Source organism: Vipera berus, assembly GCF_964194415.1.
Source record: "Vipera berus genome assembly, chromosome: 7".
Lineage (NCBI taxonomy): Eukaryota > Metazoa > Chordata > Lepidosauria > Squamata > Viperidae > Vipera > Vipera berus.
The window spans coordinates 39690871-39717639 of NC_138209.1; the positions used below are offsets into that span (position 1 = coordinate 39690871).

General features: G+C 36.2%; 1 protein-coding gene across 4 annotated transcripts in view; it reads right to left on the reverse strand.

The window, feature by feature from the left end:
- BLTP1 (bridge-like lipid transfer protein family member 1) overlaps nucleotides 1-26769 on the reverse strand; it is a 143656-nt gene that overhangs the window by 26657 nt on the left and 90230 nt on the right. For 2 of the 4 annotated variants that reach the window (XM_081333292.1, XM_081333291.1), the window contains exons 50-67: nucleotides 26318-26524; nucleotides 25867-26105; nucleotides 24792-25036; nucleotides 19475-19580; nucleotides 18394-18491; nucleotides 17993-18178; nucleotides 15975-16143; nucleotides 13976-14187; nucleotides 12847-13045; nucleotides 12387-12446; nucleotides 11782-12008; nucleotides 10859-11059; nucleotides 10536-10666; nucleotides 9041-9164; nucleotides 8374-8483; nucleotides 6783-6867; nucleotides 1942-2186; nucleotides 371-583 (exon numbers count right to left, since the gene is read on the reverse strand). In XM_081333292.1, coding sequence (XP_081189418.1) covers nucleotides 371-583; nucleotides 1942-2186; nucleotides 6783-6867; nucleotides 8374-8483; nucleotides 9041-9164; nucleotides 10536-10666; nucleotides 10859-11059; nucleotides 11782-12008; nucleotides 12387-12446; nucleotides 12847-13045; nucleotides 13976-14187; nucleotides 15975-16143; nucleotides 17993-18178; nucleotides 18394-18491; nucleotides 19475-19580; nucleotides 24792-25036; nucleotides 25867-26105; nucleotides 26318-26524 — 3057 coding nt within the window. The remainder of the gene's footprint in view (nucleotides 1-370; nucleotides 584-1941; nucleotides 2187-6782; nucleotides 6868-8373; nucleotides 8484-9040; nucleotides 9165-10535; nucleotides 10667-10858; nucleotides 11060-11781; nucleotides 12009-12386; nucleotides 12447-12846; nucleotides 13046-13975; nucleotides 14188-15974; nucleotides 16144-17992; nucleotides 18179-18393; nucleotides 18492-19474; nucleotides 19581-24791; nucleotides 25037-25866; nucleotides 26106-26317; nucleotides 26525-26769) is intronic. The other 2 variants (XM_081333293.1, XM_081333294.1) reach the window with 2 other exon arrangements.

A 26769-nucleotide genomic window follows, 5' to 3' on the forward strand; every position in this document is an offset into this window, starting at 1 on the left:
TCTGATTAAACAAGATTTAAGTAAGTCAGCATTTCCCAAAAAGTATGTTCCGTTGCGTAGTACCTGTTTTGTAAATACACACAATTGTACACAATGTAAAAGATAATCATAAATCCTTTTATACCGAATTATGAATATTTTACATGCAATTTAAATACAATGGACCATTTTGACTACACAATTTGTATGTCAAAGTTATTGGCACAAAAAGGGGACATTCTTCGTCAAATCGTCTTTATATGTAATATCGCAACTGAACTGCTGATCAAGTGTCACTAGAGATTTCATACAAGTCTCAACATATAAAAAATGTTGCTACTGCTCTAAACATAGTTTGGTAAACCTGCTCAGCTTTTTGCAGGATATTTACCTCCTTACGCTTATGTCATCATGTTCTTGCTGGAGCGTTGTTGGATGAAGTACACACTTCCCACTGTCAATTTCAACTCTCACATCAAGTTCAAAGTCAATATTCTTCTCAGTAGTTGTTCCAGTTACGCTTCTGTTGGCTGGAGATGTTGGCCAACGTTCAGTAAACAGTTGGTGAACAGCAGCAAAACCTGTAGCTTTCTTACGACCAGTCCTGCAAAATATTTTTAAAAAGTAGGTTTGACAAACTTACCTTACTGCATGCAATTTGTTAATATATATTTCCTTTGTTATTTTTAACACTGTAGATTAGTTCAATAGTCAAACTATCTGAGATAGCCAGTATTTTATTTTCACTGAAAGTGGCTATGGAGGTTCTGTATTGGGCAGGTCCATTACAATGAGGAAGGAGGAATTAGATATCTATCTCATTTTCTCACTAAAATACATTTAGCCTTTGAGAACAAAATCCACAAAGGTACAATAGTAATCTTCAGTGGAGTTTTTTCTCTTCATATATCTTGGAAGAGAACCAAAACTAGTCAAAATAGCTACTTAAAAAGAAATAAAAAGAATTTATTCAGTGTTCTTACACTATTTACACTTTAAACCTACACTAAAAAAAACCATTTATGCAGCTATAAAGCAGCTCTGATTAAATGTTACTATAGCAGCATATAATGTTTTAAGAAATATTCCAGAGGTTCATCTCATTCAAAGTAACTAGCAAATTACTAACAAATGCTATATTTCCATAGCAAAAACCAGAATAGGAAGTGCAAATGAAAATGTTGAGTTCCTATGATGTTGATGCTATATTGTTATTTAATGAGATATAGGAACAATTTTTATGTGGGATTTATGAATAATTTAGTATTTGCCATCTATCAAATCAGATCTGTAATGCACTAGCTATCTGCCATCATACTTCAATAGAAAGGAAACTTTCTCAGACTACTTCAAATTGGCAAGGTTTTAACTTGACATCCTAAACATTTTATTTATTTTATTTATTTTAATTCCATTTATATCCTGCCCTTCTCCGAAGACTCAGGGCGGCTTACAAGCTTAGCAGTAGCCTTCATTCTATGTATATGCGTGCTTGTTAGGGCTTTCACACACACCCCAAGCGGCATTATTACAAAGTCAGCTTATTGCCCCCAACAATCTGGGTCCTCATTTTACCTACCTCGGAAGGATGGAAGGCTGAGTCAACCTTGAGCCTGGTGGGATGCGAACCTGCACTAATTGCAGGCAGCTGGTGTTACTTAAGGAGGCATTAGCCCACTGCTCCACCAAGGCTCTGCTCCATCCAAAGATGTGTCAAATATTGAGTTACTTGATAGTCCTTTCCAAGAGTAATAGTTATTTTCTGCCATAGGCACTTGCATTTAGTATTTTTTTTGTTAGCTCTGCTAGCCAAATTATCAGAGCAGATTAAATATCCTGCCATAAAGAGTTCAGACCAAATATTGTATAGAGAAAGCTGGAGTTCTTTTTATATTCATCAATATGCACATATTCAGAGTGGTTATACTGAAATGAATGTTCTGTTTTTACAAATATGCTCACAATGCTTTCCGATAAACATATGGCCTCTCTCTGTCATGATCCTCCTCTTTTTCCGAATCCTCACTTGATGAAGACAAGCTGTCATCTCGTCTTCCTTCTTCAGGCTGGAAAGGAATGCTTGGTGAGAAGACAGCTGGAGTTTGGGGTGAACTGAATACTGAGCATGATCCTTCACTAGTGTATGAGTTATGGGATAGACCATCAATAGTTACTGACAAAAGATCCAATTCTGTCTCCTCTGGAAACTGATTACAAAGAGACAAAAAAGATATTCAAGTTATAGCTACCAACTATCTCAAAGATTGGGGAGGAAAAATCAGATTCTTAAAGGAAAAAGCAGTAAATGTTTCATTTTGTACAGGCCAAAGAACTGATGTCAGCCATGAAATATGTTTTAAAAATAGATGAATGAGTAACCTTGAAGAACTATGTGAGAAAAAAAGTGAATGCATGTTAGATATAGCAGCAGCTTAGATTGCAATATATCCTACTATAATAACTGAAATAAACATTTTAAAGTATAAAAAGCAAGAACCTTACAGGCCTCCAATAAATGAGAGAAAGTAGCAGAAATTATTAGAAAATGGAAGCTCATGCAAAATGCTGGCACAGAATGCACTCTATTATCTCCTTTTAAAGTAGTACATATGATTAATTTAAAAAGCTAGATTTTTAAGACAGTAATGTTCTGAGGGGAATTTCTAGAATGTTATTTTGATTCTGAATAACTAAGATGTAAATCTTCAGGTTTCGGTAGGTGTGGAAGATATCGGTAGGTATGGAAAAACCTTAAGGTTTGCAAAGGCACAACTTTTTAAAAAACAGCTTTAGAAAAATAACCCCAAAGAAGTGGTGTGGTAAAATGCTCAGTAAGTATGGAATGATAAGAAACTATGGGAAAAAAATTAAAGATGGAAAGGGGAATAGAATGGAGATAAATGTTCTTGAAAAAAACATGGCTGCCACCTGGCTTTTCCAATTGGTGCCCATTACCTGCAGCACTGCTACCCTATGTGCTTCACATGAAGGGATTGTTCATTGTAAAGAAATGATTAAATTAATGTTGACCCAACTTTAACTGAAACTAGAAGAAATTTATATCTTTATGCTTGTCCAGATAGGAAACTTTGGAAGCTGTGTCACTTATCAGTGAAAGCTTGGGGATAGATAACCTCTTTGGTTCGAAGGATCACAAATGAGCCTTTTATTTGTGTATATGTTCATATACGGGCATACCAAAGCACTATGGTAAGCCTTTCTTGTATTGCAAAGACTATCTCCTGCACTCAGCAATATCAGTGTAGAGATTGGAAGAGAAAAGCTATTGAAGTCTATTTCATAATTTACCATGTGTTGTAGTCATAGCCAATTTTCAGAAAGCACTGTTTTATCACCATGTGACTAGGGAAGTCTCTCACTGAATAAATTCAATTATCAGATAACCATCACAATGAAAAACTCATTTGATCTATACAGAAACAGATCCTTTCAAGAAATTGGTAATGGCAGCTTGGTAATGAAAGAAATTTGCCTCCCCCTGTTGGGTAAGGCATGAATAGGAGGCAACACATGGGAAAGGAGAAGCATTATGGGAATCAGAGTGGTACAAAGAGCTACTTCAAAGATTGTGTAAGGCAACAGTGTCCAATAGGAAACTATTGGACAGCATGCCCATTGCTACATGTCATCCTTTTCTACACTTGTTGCTCGTTATATTGAAGTTTTATTTGGTACTATGCTCTTCATACATAAAATATTATTAACACCTATGTTAATATATCTAGGTCATGATGCTAAAATATGCCTGCCAAAAAAGAGTAATTTTTATTTGTATTTTGTGTCTATACACGTTTGCATTTACACGTGTAGACATGCACACACAGATACACAAAGATTTATGTCCACTGCAGCTGAAATCAATACTGGAGTTCCTTGTACAATAAATATGTAAACATGACATATTTGTCTATCTCTGTACACATCTGCACGCATACACACACACACACACACACACACAAACACACACAAATACAGCCTTCTGTTGGATGTCACAATCCACAATTGGGTAGGGGCCAGCACAAAGAAGGAAATTTAGTGAAGCTAATGTTTAAAATGATCTATCAGCTAAGGCCGGTAGCAACTATGGTTTCATGCATACATTTACTCTTCTATACATAGAAACATACTACATACAAAAACGTTATCTTATCCTCCTTCCATCAGAAACAGCAACTATGAAGAAAAAGATCACTAGAGGTGGGTTAAAGGAAAGAGAGAACTTGGTAAGAAGGGAAGGGGAGGAAAATGGAGAGTAATATTGGTTAAAGGTGGGGGAAGAGTTAATTGAATGGTACCCTTAGGAAAATGTTAAATTCTTTAGGATAGCAGGCCTCTCCCAAGGATTATTAATTTATTTATACTTCAAAGATAATTTTCATAACTCGCATCATCAGTGGCTTGCATTTTCACTCACTTATGCATCTTTTGTTCCTTCTCTCCAATGCATAGGAAAGTATTTGGAAGAAACTCCTTCTTTCTCTCAAGAAATATGGTATTTTTAGATTTTTTTAAAAAAAATCTATGATTTGGATTCAAAACAAATAATCACATAGTCTGATTTTCCCCTCTTTTTAACAGCATAGGGGAACACAGACTAAACTAGATGGATTTTGTTCCAAATATAATAGGGAATATAAGCCATGTGTAACTAAACTTAATTAACGGCAGTTTGGCAGGTCGAATCCCGAGTGCCGCGTAACAGAGTGAGCGCCTGTTACTCGTCCCAGCTTCTGCCAACCTAGCAGTTCGAAAGCACGTAAAAATGTAAGTAGAAAAATAGGGACCACTACGGTGGGAAGGTAACAGCGTTCCGTGCGCCTTTGGCGTCTAGTCATGCCGGCCACATGACCACAGAGACGTCCTCGGACAAGCGCTGGCTCTTCAGCTTTGAAATGGAGATGAGCACCGGCCCCTAGAGTCGGAAACGACTAGCACGCGTGTGCGGGGGAACCTTTACCTTTACCTTTAATGTGGTGTTAAAATTATTACATCTGAATTTAATCTAAATATTTTAAAATTAATTTCATAACTGAAAGCAATTAATTTCAGTAACTCTTTTTGTTGTATTTATATTCTTGGACAAATCATTTAGAAAATATAAAGTAATAGCTACTATTGAAATATCAGTGGTTTTATCAACCAGAATTATTTGCCAGTAATATACCTTTTTTATTATTTTGCAAGTTTCTAATTAGCTTCTGTTGTGCAAGTTAATTGTTTCTGATGTAAAAGTTTTATCATTCAAAAAGTGTTAAAAATAGTTTTGATGTGAGAATATTTATCAATGTACCAAGGGGTAGTCCCTCGGCACATTGATGAATATTCTCACTCAAAAATAACAAAGAAATACTGAATTACTATAATATTGCCAATTGTGACCTACTGTATTATAATGTGCTCTGCTTAGCTGGCAGAATATGATCAATGAAGCAGATTTTCCATGCAGTTAATTAGTATACCTGTTGATTTTACAAATACCTGAAAATACCCCTCCCTTGGATAGCTGGATTGTTGTGCAATCCCCAAAACTGTTCCATTCAACTTAATTAAAAACGAAAAAAAGAAATTATTAAAACAACACGGTATATAATCCTGGGCTCTGCTGTTTCAATATTTTTTTTATTAAAGACCTAGATTAAGGAACTGGGTATTCCTATCAATTCTTTAATCCAGGAATATCAAATTTGCAGCAGCTATCATTTAAAAAGTGAATAGAAAGACACAAGTGCAGGATGGGTGAGTTCTGGCTCAGAAATAGTAAATGTGGCAAGCATCCAAAGGTTCTGGTAGATCACACTGACATCTGACAAATATTGATGAATCAGGACAGGATAGCAGTTTTCATATAGCTAAAGGGTTGTCGCACAGGAGTAGGTTTGCTGTCCATTAACGTGAGAGATGGACTACAATTAATGAGTTTAAACTAGAGGGAAGAAGATTCAGATTAGATATTGAAATGAATTAACTGACAGTAAAAAGGTCACTTAGTGGAGTAGGCTGCTTCATTAAATAGTATGTTGGGTTTCACTATAGATTTTCAAACAGACAGATACACATTTGCCAAAAATGCTTTAGCAGATTGTGAATCAAGCAGGGGTTTACGAGTAGATGATCTAGAGCAGACATGTCAAACACAAGGCCCGGGGGCCGGATCTGGCCCATGAAATGGTTTCATGTGGCCCGCGAAGCCATCCTGGAAACAGTGAGGGAACGGCCCCCGCTGCCTTGGCCCTGGCCGGCCAGAAGCCAATGTACAATTTTGTGGTGGTCATCTATGCTGAAATACATTCAGTCTTAGCTCCATAAGGCCATCTGGAAATAGTGAGGGGCCGGCCCCTGCCACATCAGCACTGCCCCCTGAGTGCACGCTGGGGAAGTATCACCCTTTGTGAGGAATGAAGAAATGCACTATTGCCTGGAAGTGGCCAGCACATGGCCCTGCCTATTTTGGCAGGGTAGGGGCTGGGCAGTGTTGCGCTTCTCTTCAGATTCGTGCCACCCGGCTCAGCCTCTCGGTGCTGTGAGGTGAGTAGCCCGCTGCCTGTCGAAACTGGGCAAGCTGGGGGCTGGGCGGCATCACACTTCTCTTTGGATTTGCTGATGCGACCCTCAACAAAATTGAGTTTGACACCCCTGATCTAGAGGCATCTTCCAATTCTAGAATCCGTGTGTTTGTGTGGGTGTAAATATATGACACTGGCACAAATAAAAGGAAATCACCTCTTAGTTCGTAATGCAGGTTTACCCAAAGCATTCAGTGAACTACTTAGAAATTGTCTTACCATATCTTGTAGGTTGAAAATTACTCTGGATCCAGCAGATGGCCCATCAACACAAATTTCTGGAACTTCTTCACTCTCCCCAACCCTTGTACAACAAAATTACAGTAACAAGGAATTAAGATTATACATTATAATTACCAATTACTTCCAAATTTAAGAATCACCATTTAAAATATTATTTTGGAACAGTTTTCCAATCTAAAAGTGATAACTTGAAACAAGAAACACTAAATAGATGCTAGCAAATTTAAATATGTTTCATACTTTAATTGCATGCAAACTGCATTTCATTTTAATATGAAAAATTACAAATGTATAAAAATTAAAGGACTACAAAATCTACTGCAATAAAATTTATTTGAGCAGTTACAAACCATATAAACAAAAAGTTGAGTAAAGCACTTGCATTTTATAATTAGTCATTAAACATTGTTAGGATTCCAAAATACAGATAGTCCTCGACTTACAACAGTTCATTTAGTGACCATTCAAAGTTACAACAGCATTGGAAAAGTGACTTTATTATGTCCCTTCTTCAGTTACAAACTTTGCAGCATCCCCATAATCACGTGATCAAAATTCAGATGCTTGGCAACTGGTTCAAATTTATGATCGTTGCTCTGTCCCAAGGTCATGTGATTACTTCTTGCAACCTTCTGCTAACCAAAATCAATGGGGAAGCCAGATTCACTTAACAACCATGCTACTAACTTATCGACTGCGATGATTCACTTAACAACTATTGCAAGAAAGGTCATAAAGTGTGGCAAAACTCACTTAACAAATGTCTCACTAACAACAGAAATTTGGGCTCCATTGTGGTCGTAGGTTGAGGACTACCTGTACAATTTAGGAAGAAGCTGTGCAGATGAAGAAATGGTATTATGTAGTTAGGAATTATTTAGCTTTCAACAATTTCCATTGAAGGAAGGCAAATATGATTCCCCCCTCCCCCAAAAGCTCCCCATTTCTCAGTTATAGTTGTTGTCATACTAATGGGGAAAATTAAATACACATAAACCTGAACACACTTTAAGCAACTATTCAAATATTTTTTAAAAAAAACTAAAAAGAAAGGATGTGATTTAAAGGATGTGACTCTTTTCATATATTAGCATATATTTCAAATCACTGTATCTCTAGGGCTGGCAATTACCCTGTAAACCGCCCTGAGTCCTTCGGGAAAGGGCGGTATATAAATGTAATAAAATAAATAAATAAATAAATAAATAAATAAATAAATAAATAAATAAATAAATAAATAAATAAATAGCCAAGGGAAGTACAATACCTCCAATGGGGTTTAAGAATCCTCATTTTTTAACAAATTGAATTACATAAAAAACATTAAAAAGGAATAATTAAACAGGACATGCTGCAAAAGAGCTTCATAATTATTTCTAAGGCCTTTAGGCTCGCAAGGGTTCAATGGGATGATATAAAACATCTTGCATGTAACTTACTTTCTTGCAATAGATGACTTATGACTGGCCATAGTCTTCATAACAACTGTTTCGTAAGTTTCCCCATTGCATATACTAAAAAATCAAAACATATTTCTGGTCTAAAAAAGATCCTTATCCCATCTTACCTTGTTCTGTCCATTCTCTTCAGAGGTGGTCTTCCTGAAGCTGAAATGCCTTTAGATCGACTATAGCTGGGTTTATAACCTAAGCCCCATTTATCTTTCAAAGATGCTGCCTGTAATTTTTCATATTAAAAAGCATATTATTCTCACATTTTAATCTGACAGTGTTCTTGCATAGTTCAGAAATTTGGCAAACAAAACATTAAGGGTGACACAAAAAGGATCACACAAGACTAGTTTCAATCCAGAAATAAGCAGACTTAAAATACCTTTGGGATTTCTACGAATATAAAGCCCTGAGCAGTTATAGAAATAGTATATACTGTAAACTGGTTAGAGACTTGGGAGCTGAAAACAAAACACTGATAGAATTAACTTTTTTCTTCTCCCCTTGAAATATTTTGCTATCTTTGAAAAGCCTTTAGAGAATGTTAGGAAGGTTGATGGAGAATTCCTGGAGAAGAAGATTACTTCAAGTTAGATGGAAGTGGATTTAAAAGTAACTTTGTTTTTAAAAAATCTCTGTACTGTCCCACCAATACCTCAAAAAATAAAATAAAATTAAGGGCCCATAGAGCTTGTTTTTGGCATATGTGACTATGTTCTATCTATTTTTAATAATATGAAAACAGAACTGATATGACTGAAAAGGAACTTAAAAATTGCTCACCCTCATACTTGACCTCCGTAGCTTTTTACGGACATCTCGGCGAATGTCATTGACAGCTACTGACTCCAATTGTTGGTATCGTTGAATTTCTTGATTTATTGTTCCTTCACTTGCACCTAGTTTCCTAAAGACAAGATGATAAATAAAATCCCACAATCAATCATTGAAGGTAGCGATAAGAGTATTTATTATGAATGACAGCTTATTTGCAGAGGTCTTCTCTTTCTCTTGCACCAGGGGTGTTAATCTGCCGGCCCGCGGGCCGAATGCATCATAGCAAAACTGCTATGATTTCTGTCAGGCACCACTAATTAAAGCACAAGTTCTTAAATTGAACAACAATCTCTGGGGGGAAAACCCCCAAGCCCTCAATAATATATCTAACAACTTCACTAGAATTAATGTTGGATGACAGCTAAATACATTACATTCTAAAATGCACAAAATTTGTATCTTTCTGTCTTAAGCTTATTTTATCAGTAATACTAGAGACTGATTTTTAGATATTTTTCTTTCCCTAATCAAAATCTTGCTTTTTGAAAAGCTAGATATAAGAAATAATTAACAAAAATTTCATTAATGTGCACTTCCATAGGCACTCCAATAAAAATCATACTACTATACACCACATTCAAACTCACTAACCACTAGTGGGAAACAGTCATTTATATTAGGACCCTTGTGCATCCCACGGAATTAGCTACTCACAAAAATGATTGGGATTTGCACAGGCAAATGTGGAACAAAGAGTCTAGCAAGTTTTGACAGTGTGTTCACACTTTTCTAGGGTCACTGTCAAGTTTCCAACGTATGAGCTTTTCAAGTGACTCTGAGGCATTCCTTTATTTAGCCTAATACACCGGCAAATGCTTGCTCAAAGGAAGCTGGAATCTGAAATCTCCGCCCCCTTGCACAATATATTAAACACAATTCTCCACCTTTCTAATTTTGTCATTAATCATATTCTCCAATTAATTTAAAGAATCAGTTTCCCTTCCGTTAGAAAACCCCCCAAGTTCTTATCTTCTTTAATTTCATGGCCTTGAGGTACAATCCTCCTCCTCCCTCCTTCCAGCCTTAACCCTATCTCTAAAAGCAATACACAAGTTTAACATATGAAATAGCTGCTTCTTCATCTCTTCTCAAGCAAGAACATTCGATGTTAGCAGCATTGACAGTCACTGCACTGTAGGCTTATGTGGGCAAAGCAGGAGCAGGTTTTGACATTACTCTCACTTCTTACACAGGTAAAGTTGGCACATTGTTAAGACTTGCCCAGAGTACATGCAAGCAAAATGGGACTCAGTTTTCATACCATTCCTACTTTGTCTATTGAACTCTGAATAGCTTTACCCAAAAAAATGTAACTCCTCAGTTTAAAACTGCTGGCGGGTTGACCCACAGACTGAGAGTCTCCTAATTAAATCTTTGTAAAATAAAGATAAACAATGATTTATTCTGATTGTAAAAAGTTGTTTGGAAACAACATACTTACCTTAAGTCATCAATTACTTTAGCCTGTTCATTCAACTCCCTGATATCTACTAAGCGCTTCACATACTTTCTTCCTCTTTGCTCTCCAGTTTGATTATTAGATGGTCCTTGCCTCCGATGGTCAGCATTCTCCTATTTAAAAAATAAAGGAAGCATTTATTTCATTGCCCATAAGCAGTTTTAATGACTAAAATGAAGACAGAAGAGGTTTAGCACCACCAATCAAAATAGCATGCAGAATCAGATTAAGAAGCCAGCTGATTTTTGATTTGCCAATACCCATATATTCAGCATTTGTTTAGAGATACTACATATGCTACATACATGTCCCCATGAGCAAGACCTGCCCACTTGTAAGTGTGCACTGTTAGAATAAGTCGTATAACTTGATGGTGATCCCACCAGATATTCTACAGGAACAGAGTAACGTTGACTTTTAGGGCTCAAACCCAAGAGGTGATTTACAATCCGCTGCCCCAAAGTGAGCTTGCATATGTCTCCATATAAAGAACCACCATCTGATCTCTAGATGATAATAAATAGCAAGATTAATATGTCAGGAAATGAAACTTCCATTTTTCTTATTGTCTGCCCCTTCTCTGCCTGTACTATTCTTTCAAACATCCTCGTTAGATTGTATTCAGGTATCACCTAAATAGGCTACTATCTATTCCCTAACTTCATGCTGTCAGTGTGACTTGCTTTCCATCTCTTATTTTGTGATCAGAGCTACTATTGATTAGAGCTACATAATTCAAAATGGTCAATTAATTTGAATTTATACTATCCTAAATAAGCAAACTGAGCTAATTTCAACTAACCTTGAATTCACAATGTTTATCTTTCACCAGATAATTACTGCAAATCTAGTTCTGGGAATCCAGGGTACTTTAGATTTGTTTTCCTTAAATATCACTTCATATTTTGAAGCTAGTAACAATTTCTAAAGTTTTGTGAATGGTATTTGCAAAGTTATTACACAAAAATGTAAGAATTCTATTTGGATAATGTAAGTTATCAGCAAGAAACCAAGTTCTTTGTTTTTTAGTTAACAAATAAAACTTCAGCTCTGCTAAATATAACTAGCACTTTAGTGATTAACACTATTTTGTGATAACACATATGGAAGAAAAGGGTATGACAGCCTAAAGTTTGCATAATTATGCACTATTGCTGAGTTGCATAATATATTACTTATTTTTATTGTTAACGTAATAAATGAATGAATGGATGATTAGTTCACTGACCATGCTAACAGTGGGTGACATTGTATCAATTTCATCCTCATCAGATAGGTCAGCTATATTAACAGAGTTCAAATCAGCAATGTCATCTAAATCTTCTTCCCCTGTCAAAGTTGTGAGAGTATTTCCTAAAGCATTTAATCTTTTCCCAATGTTAGGATCCATGTGTACATCAATGCCACACATCTTCCACAGCACATTAAGAGTCCATGTTCCAGCACTGTTACTCTCTGTTTCAACAGAAAATGGAGAAATGTATTAGGATTATGCTTTTCAAAAATTAAAGATTGGAGCATGCAAAACTAAGATAGGGTGTTGCATTAATCCTTTCAAGACAATCTTTATCTTATGCACCAGACATGCTAAGAAATATATGAACATTTTTTAAACCAAACCACAAAGAATGGTTTGAGCTCTTTTTTTGCTGATACACAGGAAAGAAATACCATAAAGGAAAGGATTGACCTACAAGATCCTTCAAATAGAGAATTAAAGGAAATGTAATAATGTCTTCTTGAAAAAGAATGTTAAGAATATTCTTTGAAAACGAATATTAAGACATTTGTAAAATTCTGCCAATATAGAAGCCTATATAGAGTAAATCTTACCTGCAGCTGCTTGCCCAGTTGTCCTTGAACACACTTCATAGGTGCCATCTGGTACTACACCTAAAGAATGAAGAATATAGAACATAATGGACATAACAGTATACCAAAGGTTTGTTTTAAATTATATATGTACAAGCATCTGGTACTACATCTAAAAATGAAGAATATAATTGAGATACCAGTATACCAAAGTTTTGTTTTAAATTATATGGGAATAATCATTTAAACTAAATTTGAATTAAATGTATTGTACATCTCAAACTTATAAGCCATTGATTTGCAGAAATATAATGCTTGGCAAATTCTTATTGAAATTTCCAGTTTTGTAGTTATTTACAAAGACCTCTTTTTCCGTGATGCTATATTATGAAATTCTTGTGAACTCTATTACCTCTTTAAACTGTAGCCTAGAATATATGTTTAAGTTCTAAAAAGTCAAGTTACTAAGAAAAATGCTTACAAGCATTCATCACGAGATCTCCTCGTATTTCTGGCTTCCAATCATCCCAGCTGGTTTCAAAGCCATCAGCAAAGCGGATACAGAAGTTTTTAAAATGACCTTTGCTGACCAGGGATTCTGAAGAGCAGGCAGTAATTAAAGTGCTTTCAATTGTCAAGACTAATGCAGACCCAGTGTCCAGCTCAGTTGTGTGGGTTGTCTGAAGTAAGAAAAGATAACTATAGCAGTAAAATTTGTTTATTTCAATATCAAAATTCAATATTGTATTCATAGTTAAGAGTTCTCTTTCCAATCCCTAGAGTCTCTTTTTTCATTATAGACACCATATTTAGAATTACTCTAAAATAAATGGTTTTCAATTAACAGCTTACCCTTAGAACAAAAATACTTCTTTATCAATGAACATGTCAAAAGTAAACATGCTTTAAAAAGTATTTTTAAAATATTGGGATTTAAATAATAGTTAAACAATAGCACAAATCTATATAATACAGTTTTAATTCTAAAAGAAACTCAGAGATATATGTAAGCATTTCACTATTAAGATTTAATTACATTATATTAATCATAAGAAAAAAGAACTCATGAAAGATTTTAATCAAACTTGTCAAAAGCAATGCAATTTAAGAAGAAACAAAAAATTTGGAAAATTGGAAACTGTAACATAAATATACAAAGGTATGTTATCTATGTATATTCATTTTTATACATATACACATGTATGTATGTAATGCATATCACATAGAAAAGATTCAAGTTATATGCAAAGTTCAAAAGATTAATAGTAACAATCATTTTCAAACCTGTGAAGATTTTATCACAGAATCTAAATATGCTTTTTTTAAAAAGTTTAGCCTTTACACTATTTTAAACAATAATTCCATTACCGTAGCTTTCAAATAAGAGTTTCATTCCGGTAACTAGCAAAGAAGTTAAAAAGATCTCCAATAGGACATTCATTTTATAGTACTATTTCAAATTGTGAGCTACAAGGCAGTTTGTTTTTATTTTTTTAATTTTCCAAAATATTTTGCTGCTGCAATAATAAAATGTCAAGAATTTTAAGAATTGTTAATTTGAAAAGAAGTAATAATTCAAATAGGTGTTCTTTTATTGTCTTTAGTATTACCTGTGGTGTATTTGTAATTGGCAGACATATTCCTAAGTCATTAACTGTTAGTTGGAGGAAAAGGGTTCCAAAAGCTTGAGCAGATGTCTGCTGTATTCCTGGTAACATGTCGACAATTTCCTTCGTAGCTCTATGAACATCTTTATTCAAGGCCATTCTCTGTTCATTCCAGTTATCATAAGCAGCTTTGTAGTTCAGCCAAAATAGCACAGCTTTGTAAACAAATAAATATATTTTTCAATATTTTTAGAAGAAAATACTACAGAACGTTAATTTCATGTTTATATGATTCTTTCTTTATATAAATTTTATTAAAAATATAATTTATAACAATAAAAATTAATACAAATTTAAAAATAAACTAATAAAAAGGAAAAAATGAAGTTGCAGGAAGAAAATAGAAAAATAGTATATTATTTATAATGTATAATATATATAATAGAAGGTAGAAAATCTATAGGAACATACTTGCTTGGATGCGGCTAATACCAGGTAGTCTGGAAAGGGGTATTTCATGTGTCCCATAAAAGTCTTAAGGCAAAAAAAGCTGATCTTCTATTGCTAGACCTTTGACTCTTGATCAAAGATTCTAGATTTTTTTAAAAAAATGAACAGGTTCCTCTCCCCGAAAGAATTTGACTGGAACAGGTAAAAGCACAAATATACCATCTCTCCATGACCCATTAAAGGAGTTGTGTTTTTTCCAAAAATCTATAGGTACCACCAGTGCTTTTTTTGTAAAAGAAAAAGGTGCCGGAACTCACACGTCATACAACCCGCCTTGCCTACTCTACAAGGTTCCATCCAAAAAAGGTGCCGGAACTCCATTCTGAGTGTTCTATGACAAAAAAAGCCCTGGGTACCACACAGAAGTTTCCACTGTAATCATGCAATAATGGAAACAGATCCTTTAAGTTCTAAAGCACCTTTTAGGAATTGAATCCAACACACTACACAACCTTAGGATGTCAATCTTTCTAAATCCTGTTCTACAACAAAGTAAATAAATGTTACAGCAAAGTTGCAAAATTCCTACAACTGGGATTTTAATGTAAATTAATAGAATCCTTTCCATACAGTCATGTCATTGTAAATACAGTAGGCCTCACTGCTGGTGGGAGGTACTTTCTAGCATGTAAACAGATGTGACAACACTGTGGTTAACAAGACTTTTGTGTCTATGGAAATTGGGGAGTTCATTCCTAGTCTTGAGAAATGATTGAGAAATCATTCAAAATACAATGAATGCGATAACTATATAGTGACCAGACTTTCCTTCTTTCAGTCCTTGCAGCAAATAATGAAACAAACCTCAAAGATTTAATTACTTATATTTAATCCCATTTATATCCCGCCCTTCTCCGAAGACTCAGGGCAGCTTACAATCTAAGAAGCACAAATCAATGTGCTTAGCAATAGCCTTCATTCTAGGTATATGCCTGCTTATTTGCGCTTTCGCCGCCCCCCCCAAAGCGGCATTATTACAAAGTCAGCTTATTGCCCCCAACAATCTGGGTCCTCATTTATTTATTAGAAATTATGCCACAGGAGTTTCAATAAGTGCTTAACTTTCAAATGAAGCCTTTTTATATACTATGTTTTGGTGGCAAAATCTAGTTCTCCAGTGTTCTTTTGGTCCAGAGGACTAGAAAGAGTGGGTGAAATGCTGATGATTCCCTGTAAGCTGATCAAACTGCATCTGCTCATAGTTTTGCTTATCCCCTTATTTTGACCATAAGAAATGGTGTTTATCAGAATTGCTGGGAAATGGGGCTGGCTAGGAGAGAAACCAGAGGTGTGCTTCTGTTTCTGGGCAAAATGACAAACATATTAGAACTGCATGACAACATTTGAGAATGTGCAAAGCCATTTACCACAGACATGTTCAGGTCTATAGTTATGAATTGGGAATATTCAAAATGATGGATAATAAATCTACCGGTACGTCTACCTTTATTTTATTTTTATAAAATAAAAAGAGATTCAGTCCCATTAGTACCTCTGTCAAAGGCCACAGGCTGAGCAAAAACTATTGGCCTGTTCAGAGTAATAAGCACAGCTTCTCGATCTGACGAACCACTGATTTCTTCTCTAAGGGCATTTCTTAATCCAATTCTAGTTTTAAAGTAAGCAACTTGATGGAAGTCGGAGCCAGCTTCTTCATATACCTTTATATATTCAAAACATATTTCATGTTAGAACATAGCAAATCTAAACTTGATACTATTTATTTATAATTATAATTGAACGTATAAATCTAAATTAAGAATAATTTAGACTTGTAAGTCATTTTATATAGACAGTGTGTATAGTTACAAACCATATCATACGCCCCAAAGAGAAAAATAACATGAAATTGTACAAAACGGGAGAGACATGCCATAGCCAAGCCAAACCCAATGGGCATGACACATTCTATCCCAAAATTTAGGGGAACAGCTATGCCTTTAAGATCAAATCCAAATTTCTAGGATCAGAGTGGTTCAAATCTTCAAGGAAATGTTATTTCAAATGGCAGGAATGCTTTGATGTACACTTTATAAATCCCATCAGATGAAGGAAATACAAAGTGCTTTAGCTTTGTCAAATCTTACAGAGAAACATATAATAGTAAAAAGGAAGAGTGTAGGGCAGTCTGTTATACAGCATTCAGAAAATATTCAGATCCCCTTTACTTTTGTCAAATTTTGTTATGCTGCAGCCTGATTCTACAGTTGTTGAAATTCATTTTTTCCTCATTAATCTATACTCAGTACTCCATAATGACAAGATGAAAACAGAATTTTAGAAATGTCTGTAAATTTATTAAAAAGTAAAAAAACTGAAATATCATATTGGCATAAGTATTCACGCCTCTTGCAACAACACTTGAAATTTATCTCAGGTGCCTCCCATTTCTCTTGATCATTGCTGGCATGTTTCCACACCTTGATTGGAGTTGACCTGTGATAAATTGATTGAACATTATTTGTAAAGGCACAGACCTCTCTGTAGAAGGCCTCACAGCTGACAATGCGTACTGTAGCAAAGCAAAAGCCATGAGATCAAAGAAATTGCCTGCATTGCTCAGAGACAGGATTATTGCAAGGCATAGATCTGGGGAAGGCTACAATAAAATTTCTGCTGCACTGAAGGTTCCTAAGACCACAGTGGCCTCCATAATTCTCAAATAGAAGAAGTTTGGCACAACCAAGACTTTTCTAAGAGCTGGTCGCTCAGTCAAACTGAGCATATATTGAACATCTTTGGAGGGATCTGAAAATGGCTGTCCACCAATGGTCACCATCCGAGCTGACTGAGCTTGAGAGGACGAATAGCAGACAATCCAGGTGTGCAAAACTTGTCATGTCATACCAAAAAGAGTCAAGGCTGTAACTGCTGCCAAAGGTGCTTCAACAAAGTACTGAGTGAAGGCCCTGAATACTTATACCAATGTGATATTTCAGTTCTTCTTTTTAATAAATTTGCAGACATTTCTAAAATTCTATTTTTACTTTGTCATTATGGGATACTGAATGTAGATTAATAAGAAAAAAAAAGGAATTTCAACTGTAGAATCAGGCTACAGCATAACAAATTTGACAAAAGTGAAGGGGTCTGAATACTTTCTGAATACACTGTACATGGATTTTGAGTCCCCCTCACAAACACATCACATATATGAGATAACCTGTATTTCTTTCTTTAAAGAATTGGAGACTTGTTCAATATTATGTGGAAATCAGTTTCAAGACTTGAAACAAAAACAGTCTTTTCTACCTCTCACATAAATTCTTTGGACTGAGCCTTAAATACATAAGTATCCAGCCTTGGCAACTTTAAAACTTGTGGACTAATTCCCAGGATTCCACAACCAGCTGTCTGGGGAATTCTGAGAATTAAAGTCCACAAATCTTAAAGTTGCCAAGGTTGGACACACTCTGCTTTAACTTTTTTTAAAAAAACCTTTGGGAGGGGGAAGAATATAACACAATTCATTATGAAAAGTAATTACAGAAACTAATAGTAAGCACTCACCTGATGTTTAACAATCTGTCCTAAAGCCAAATTTAAATCCACTTGGCATTTACCAAAAAGCTTCAAATAACTGGTGCCACCAGGCATAGCTTTGGCTTGTATTCTATTTGAAAGCTCCAGTTCTATCAATCCTGTTTCAAAGCGTACAGCCCACATTGATGGCGTTGTAGCTGTTACCTGGATTCCCTAGTAAAGAAAAGGTAAAAAGTAAAATGGGCTTAGTTCCTGAGTTATAAAGATGTTGGAAGTACTTGAGATACTGAATGGAGTTTATAAAATAACATTCCCACCTGCACACACATATATAATTCATTCTATAGTTAATTTGATTTTAAAAATTATCTTTGGCCCAGTTGGAATACACCTAAATAAATCTCCAGATTCAAATAGAATAAAAATACCTTAAATTGAAGACTCAAAGAATAAAGGAGAATTTTTGGTTTTTCTCCATCATTTGTTCCATCATGTTCATTCCAAAGAGGAATAGGTTGTTCCCCTCCTATAAAGATAATCAGACAATTGTACACATAATTTTTGTATCTTGTTATTAAAAATATTTGATATCATATTTAAAAGCCAAACTACACGATTATATGCAATTATTTAAAAAAAACCTTCAATGAGCTGCATGGTGGTATGGGTAAATATTTATATTATGCCTAATGCATCTTTATTTCTGATCATAAGAATAAAATTTGACATCCTATTCCAGCCCAGCTATAAAGCCTGATTTCTCTTTAGAAATTGAATAAAAGGCCAAGTAAGTCTACCCATAAAATAAATTTATTTTCTGAAATAAAGAAATTTCATAATCTTCAAAAACAACATAAGGTTATAATGAAAAATCATCCCAAATGTAATTATCTAGAACCAAAATTAAGGAGATATTATTTTGATAATTGAAGGCCAGAGTATGCAATATTAGTGTTTGGCTGCTTACCCTAAAATATGCTCAGGTTTCTGAATACTATTTGTTTGACTTATAAAATAAATGTAATGATTTATTATATATTGTAGTCTTTGCAGTAATTATTGACATTTGTTAAGTTAGTCCATATAAAGCTTTATAAAATGACACTCAATTTAATAGAACTGAATGGATCTATTATAACTGCAATCCTTAATACATTTAGAAACAAACAGTATTAAAATTAATATTCTTTTCTAAATGGAAAAATAAAAATGCACAGTTCAGCTGCAGTACATTAAACACCTTTCTGAGATTTAAAAATTAATAAATTCAAGAAATCATGTCTTAATTCTGACCTTTATGGGATTATATTCTATTCCAGAATAATTTTAATTTCATTGGTCTCATCAAATACACGACCTTTAAAAATATTTCCACAAAAGGGGTATACACTCAGTATCTTTCCTATTTATAAAGTACTAAAAATAGATTATTTGTGCTTAATATTGCCTAAGAAACATTCCTGTCAGTCCATCAAGTTGCTTAATAAAAGTTTAAAGCCATTAGACTACCTGAGACTTTCTGTATTACTTCATTGACTTCTTTCATAAATACTTTCTGCACAAAAACCAAATGGTTCAAAAGATCTGTTGAAAGGTTATGCTCAAAGGACCCCACCTAGGAGAAAGATCATGTTTTAAATATTAATTCATGAAATGTAATTATGACTTTGTTAAATAATTCAAATTAAGAATTACGTTGGATGTTGAAAATTTTGAGACTGTGTATCTATTTAATTTTATTTGCAGATATATAGGAGTGATTTGACACTGTTATCTATGAGGAAGTTATTTTTAAACGACCATATCTCATTTATGGGTATAGTATTTTCTCAAAGTCTCCCACTGAAGTACTGATCAGACTCGACTATATATAGTTTACCAGCCTAAATATGGTCAACCAGGTGGTACTATATCAGACATGTCAAACACAAGGCCCGGGGGCCAGATCCGGCCCGCAAAGTGGTTTCATGTGGCCCGCAAAGTGGTTTCATGTGGCCCGCAAAGCCATCCTGGAAACAGTGAGGGAACGGCCCCCACTGCCTTGGCCCTGGCCCAGAGACCCTCCTTCTGTCAGAGACCCTCAGATCTGTCCCACTCCTGCCCAGGCCCCCATAGGCACCCTTGATGCGAACGATGTAGAGCTGGCCACGCCAACCCAGTAGGCCATACGCACTCTAGTCATGCCCACCTAGTAGGCCACGCCCACCCTGGCCCCCTGAGGGCGACCGCAATGCTGATGCGGCCCTCAATAAAATTGAGTTTGACACCCCTGCACTGTATGCTTAGACTAAAAGGATATAATTTGGGGTATACCAAATATTTGTCTATAACAACTGGGTACTTACAAAATACTAAAAGAAAACTATGAATCAACCATTTTGAGGATACAACATAAAAAAAATTGTCAACTTAAAAATATGCATAAGAAGCCAATTCAAAAATGTTTTTGAGATTGTAACTGCTTCTGGACTTCAAAATGGAAGGTTTTGATGGTTAGATTGACTTTGTTATAGAAATAGTCTGAATTAATTAGAAACGTAAAGCAAAAGGAAAAGGTACTATGCTGTACTGAAAAGTTGGAAATCACTGCCTTTTATTCTTCTTTCTTTACTTTTGCACCTTTTCTTTTTAGAATAGAGCTGGAAGGGACCTTGGAGGTGTTCTAGTCCACCCTCCTGCTCAAGCAGGAGCTCCTATACCATTTGAGACAAGTGACTGTCTAGCCCCGTGGTGGTGAACCTATGGCACGCCATTGCCCCAGTCCTAGGCCTTCAGCTGGGTTTTATAAAACCTTTTCGCTTTAGGCCTCCACCACTGTGTGCAAAAAAAAATAATCAATTTCAACTTCTCACGAGAAAAAAGATCTTGCAAAGTTGGAAACGATTGAACTTTTTAGTCCCACCCAGTCTGCCGTTACCATCACAGCCACGCCTACCCAATGGGCCACACCCACCCAATGGGCCACGCCCACCCAATGGGCCACACCCACCCGGCAGCCGACGATAGGTAAGTGGGTTTTGGATTGCAGTTTGGGCACTCGGTCTCTAAAAGGTTCGCCATCACAGGTCTAGCCTCTTCTTAAAAATCTCCAGTGATGGAGCACCCATATTTTGGAGGCAAGTTGTTCCACTAGTTAATTGTTCTCACTGTCAGGAAGTTTCTCCTTAATTCCAGGTTGCTTTTCTCTTTGATCAGTTTCCAACCATTGTTTCTTGTCCTGCCCTCTGGTGCTTTGGTGAATAACGTGACCCCCTCTTCTTGGTGGCAGCCCCTCAAATACTGGAATACTGCTATCATGTTAACCCTATTTCTTCTTTTCTTTAGACTAGCCAAACCCAAGTCCTGCAGCCGTTCTTCATATGTTTTAGTCTCCAGGTCTTTAATCATCTTAGTTGCTCTTCTCTGAATTTTTTCCAAACTCTCAACATCTTTTTTGTTATATGGTGACCAAAATTGGCTGAAGTATTCCAGGTGTGGTCTCACTAGGGTTTTATAAAGCAGTACTAATACCTCGTGTGATCTTGATTCTATGCCTCTGTTTATACAACCCAGGATTGTATTAGCTTTTTTGGCTGCTGCTACACTCTGCTGGCTCACAGTCAAGTGATCGTCCACTAAGACTCCAAGATCCCTCCAAGGTTTTTCTTTGCCTCTTTCTTGGCTTTTGCTTTCATTTGTATTTTATCTTATAATAAAATTAAAATAAAAAATGAGGTAGCACAGATACAGTCCTCAACTTGGAACAGTTTGTTTAGTGACTGTTCAAAGTTACAATGACCATTTTTCTCACATGACCACTGCAGCATCCCTTTGGTCACATGATCAAAATTCAAGGACTCTGCAAGCACTCTGTTCATATTTATGTCCTGGGGTTATGTGAACTTTTATATCATTTTCTGCAACCTTCTGACAAGCAAAGGCAATTGGAAAGCAAAGGTTCACTTAATAACTGTGTTACTCATTTAAACAACTGCAATGATTCGCTTCCATCAGGTATACTACTGTGGGCAAGAATCCTTCAGAAGAAATGGAGTAGCCTTCATAGTCAATAAAAGAGTAGGAAAAGCAATACTGGGATACAATCCTCAAAATGACAGAATGATCTCAGTTCGAATCCAAGGCAAACCATTCAATATCACAGTAGTCCAGGTCTATGCCCCAACCACCAGTGCTGAAGAGGATGAAATTGACCAGTTCTATGAAGCACTAAAGCACCTTATAGAACTAACACCAAAAAATGATGTTCTTATCATCATGGGGGATTGGAATGCTAAAGTAGGAAGCCAAAAGATAACTGGAATAACAGGCAAGTTTGGCCTTGGAGTGCAAAATGAAGCAGGGCACAGGCTGATAGAATTCTGTCAAGAGAATACGATGGTCATAGCAAACACTCTTTTCCAACAACCCAAGAGACGGCTCTACACATGGACATCACCAGATGGTCAACACAGAAATCAGATTGACTATATGCTCTGCAGCCAAAGATGGAGAAGCTCTATACAGTCAGTAAAAACAAGACCAGGAGCTGACTGTGGCTCAGACCATGAGCTTCTCCTTGCAAAGTTTAGGCTTAAACTGAAGAAAGTAGGGAAAAGCACTAGGCCACTCAGGTATGAATTAAATCATATCCCTGTTGAATATACAGTAGAGGTGACAAATAGATTTAAGGAATTAGATCTGATAGACAGAGTGCCTGAAGAACTATGGACAGAGGTTCGCGACATTGTACAACAGGTAGCAACCAAAACCATCCCAAAGAAAAAGAAATGCAAGAAAGCAAAATGGCTGTCTGAGGAAGCTTTGCAAATAGCTGAGGAAAGGAGGGAAGCGAAGGGCAAGGGAGAAAAAGAAAGATACACCCAATTGAATGCAGAATTCCAGAGAATAGCTAGAAGAGATAAGAATGCCTTCTTAAATGAACAGTGCAAAGAAATAGAAGAAAACAATAGAATAGGGAGGACCAGAGATCTTTTCAAGAAAATTGGAGAAATGAAGGGAACGTTTAATGCAAAAATGGGCATGATAAAGGACCAAAATGGCAGGGACCTAACAGAGGCAGAAGAGATTAAGAAGAGGTGGCAAAATTACACAGAAGAACTATACAAGAATGAGCTTAACGTCCCTGACAATCACAATGAGGTGGTCACTGACCTCGAGCCAGACATCCTAGAATGTGAAGTGAAGTGGGCCTTAGAAAAGCTGAGCAACAACAAAGCTAGTGGAAGTGACAGTATTCCAGCTGAGCTATTCAAAATCTTACAAGACAGTGCAGTAAAAGTGCTACACTCAATTTGCCAGCAAATTTGGAAAACTCAACAGTGGCCACAGGATTGGAAAAGATCAGTTTACATTCCAATTCCAAAGAAAGGCAGTGCCAAAGAATGTTCAAACTATCGCACCATTGCACTCATTTCTCATGCTAGTAAAGTCATGCTTAAAATCCTACAAGCTAGACTTCAGCAGTATGTGGATCGAGAACTACCAGAAGTGCAGGCAGGATTTCGAAGAGGCAGAGGAACTAGAGATCAAATTGCCAACATACGCTGGATCATGGAGAAAGCTAGGGAGTTCCAGAAAAACATCTACTTCTGCTTCATTGACTATGCTAAAGCCTTTGATTGTGTGGATCATAACAAATTGTGGCAAGTTCTTAAAGAGATGGGAGTACCAGACCATCTTATTTGTCTCTTGAGAAACCTATATGCGGGTCAAGAAGCAACAGTGAGAACTGGACACGGAACCACTGATTGGTTCAAAATTGGGAAAGGAGTCCGGCAAGGCTGTATACTGTCGCCTTGCCTATTTAACTTATATGCAGAGCACATCATGAGAAAGGCAGGGCTAGATGAATCAAAAGTTGGAATTAAGATTGCCGGAAGAAATATCAACAACCTAAGATACGCAGATGATACCACTCTAATGGCAGAAAGTGAAGAAGAACTAAAGAGCCTCTTGTTGCAGGTGAAGAAGGAGAGTGCAAAAGTTGGGTTGAAACTTAACATTAAAAAAACCAAGATCATGGCATCTGGCCCTCTCAATTCCTGGCAAATAGATGGGGAAGAAATGGAGGTAGTGACAGATTTTATTTTCCTGGGCTCCAAGATCACTGCAGATGGGGACTGTAGCCAAGAAATTAAAAGACGCTTGCTCCTGGGGAGGAAAGCCATGGCAAATCTAGACAGCACACTAAAAAGCAGAGACATCACCCTGTCAACAAAAGTGCGTATAGTCAAGGCTATGGTCTTCCCAGTTGCAATGTATGGCAGTGAAAGTTGGACCATAAGAAAGGCTGAACGCCAAAGAATTGAGGCCTTTGAACTGTGGTGCTGGAGAAGACTCCTGCGAGTCCCTTGGACCGCAAGGCGATCAAACCGGTCAGTCCTAGAGGAGATCAATCCTGACTGCTCTTTAGAAGGCCAGATCCTGAAGCTAAAACTCAAGTACTTTGGCCACCTAATGAGAAGGAAGGACTCACTGGAGAAGAGCCTAATGCTGGGAAAGATCGAGGGCAATAGAAGAAGGGGACGACAGAGAATGAGGTGGCTGGATGGAGTCACTGAAGCAGTAGGCGTGAGCTTAAATGGACTCCAGAAGATGGTAGAGGACAGGAAGGCCTGGAGGAATGTTGTCCATAGGGTCGCGATGGGTCGGACACGACTTCGCAGCTAACAACAACAACAACAACAATGATTCGCTTAACAACTATGGCAAGAAAAGTCATAAAATGAGGCTAAATTCACTTCAGAAATGTCTTGCTTGGCAACAAAAATGTTCAATTGTGGGCATAAGTCAAGGACTATCTGTAAAGGCAAACTGTAATACAAACCTCAGCCACACAACGCAAATAGTTTCCCTGGAGATAATAACCCTGTTTAGCTGGCAGTTCATCTATACTCCATATTTGATCTGAGTAATTATCATGTTCCTCCATAATATATTTGCCTGACATTGTCACAGGAGGGAGGTTGAGACTAGCTGAAGGAGGTATGGTAGACATATCAGTGGCAGACACTTTGGAAGTGAATCGTAACTTGTGATTTGGGAGTTCAAATGTAAATCTTGTCTGTGCACCTGGGGAAGAAAAAAACATGTAAGCTCAGTGTGATAATCTCTTATTGGTACAGTGATTATAGAAATAATTTCCCATCTCCTGGTTTACTTTCTAAGTAAATTTTTCAAGTTTCAAACAGACCATCTAGGAAACAAGCAAAGCTGCTTTAAATAAAACCAATATTGGATTTGTGAGTATATATTTAAAGATAGCACACTGCAAAAATAGATATATACTCAGTGTGAAAATATTTTTAATAAGTTTGTGCAGCCCTTTAATTTAAAGGGAAAATGTGCAATGCAAGACACAATGGTATAAACATTACATTTGCCTACCAGCTCTTGCAGCACGCATACCTCGTTTGGGGATTACATAAGGTAAGCCTTGATCCTAGAAAAAGCCAAAAACTACTTCAAGGTGTGGCTGAAAGATGCTATGTTCTTACCCCTTGAAGCATCTTCTCCCTTCAAATTAAAAATGCTGCACAATCCAAATTTTTATTGTTTTAACAATATTTTCCATTTACATTCCAATTTCTGTATCTTAAAATTTATAGTCAATCTAATATGAGAAACAGGATCCAAAGAACTACTGTAACTGACTAGTTTTAAATACATTAAATACATGAAGTTGCTTATCAATTATTCTGTGTTAGAATTCTGAACTGAGGAGCCTCAGAGAAGTTTACCATCAGGTGTGAAACAGGGAGACAAAATTCCTTTGTTAAAAAATAATGGAAATGTCCAACTGGAAGAGCTCTTCAAATCTCAGTGTCATGTATTAGAATTTTAGTTGAGTGGAATTACGACTATTACTTTAAGATGCTTCATATAATAACAAAATTAATTACCTGTCATTCCATGACTTCGCATTCTTCCCATTTTGTACTCCGCTTTCAAAGAAGGCAAGAGTGCTGCTCCAATAGCAATTCCATCAATCATGGCACTGAATTTAAGAACTATCGGCTTCTTTTCCAAACCTTCTGGCAATTGTGGAAATTCATTTGTTTCAACAGGAGTCTGATTTACACTTGTAGGTGTTTTTTCTGCAGGTAGTGGGGTTGCAATATCTTCTTTGGGAGGCTGTGTACTATTTACAGAAATGGGACATACAATTATCATATATTCTAAATGGTTTCCACGGGATGACTGTACAAATTGCAACACCTCTAGGCGAGGGAATGTAAGATTATTAAATAAATAAATAAATAAATAAATAAATAAATAAATAAATAAATAAATAAATAAATAAATAAATAAATAAATAAATATAAATGAATAAATAAATAAATAAATACTTACACTGCAGATGGTTGTCTGATGAGATCCGATATTTGTTTTGAAAGCTGATGAGAACTGCGAACCATCATACTGTGAAGAGTAGCTGGATGCTGAGGAATGTTGATGCTGATAGCACCTACTTTGAAGATGGCAGCATTGTTTGTTTTCACTCCTCTTTGGGCACTATAAAGAGCTTGCGATTTGGCAATACTACATTTCACCACAGTTCTAAAAAGAAAATACATGCTTAGCTTCTTCAAAAACCTTTAAAAGATGTTTAGTAGCCTTAGTGAGTCATTTTGTACTATCAAATAATATTAACAGTCTATGGCCAATGTTCAGCTGAGCCTAATTAATACAATTATTCTTAGTGGTTATAGGAAGGTATTTGATTGTGTGATCTTATATACAGGTAAGGAAGCTACAGACTGGACCAGACCTGGGCATTCAATGGCCCACGGGCCACATCTGGT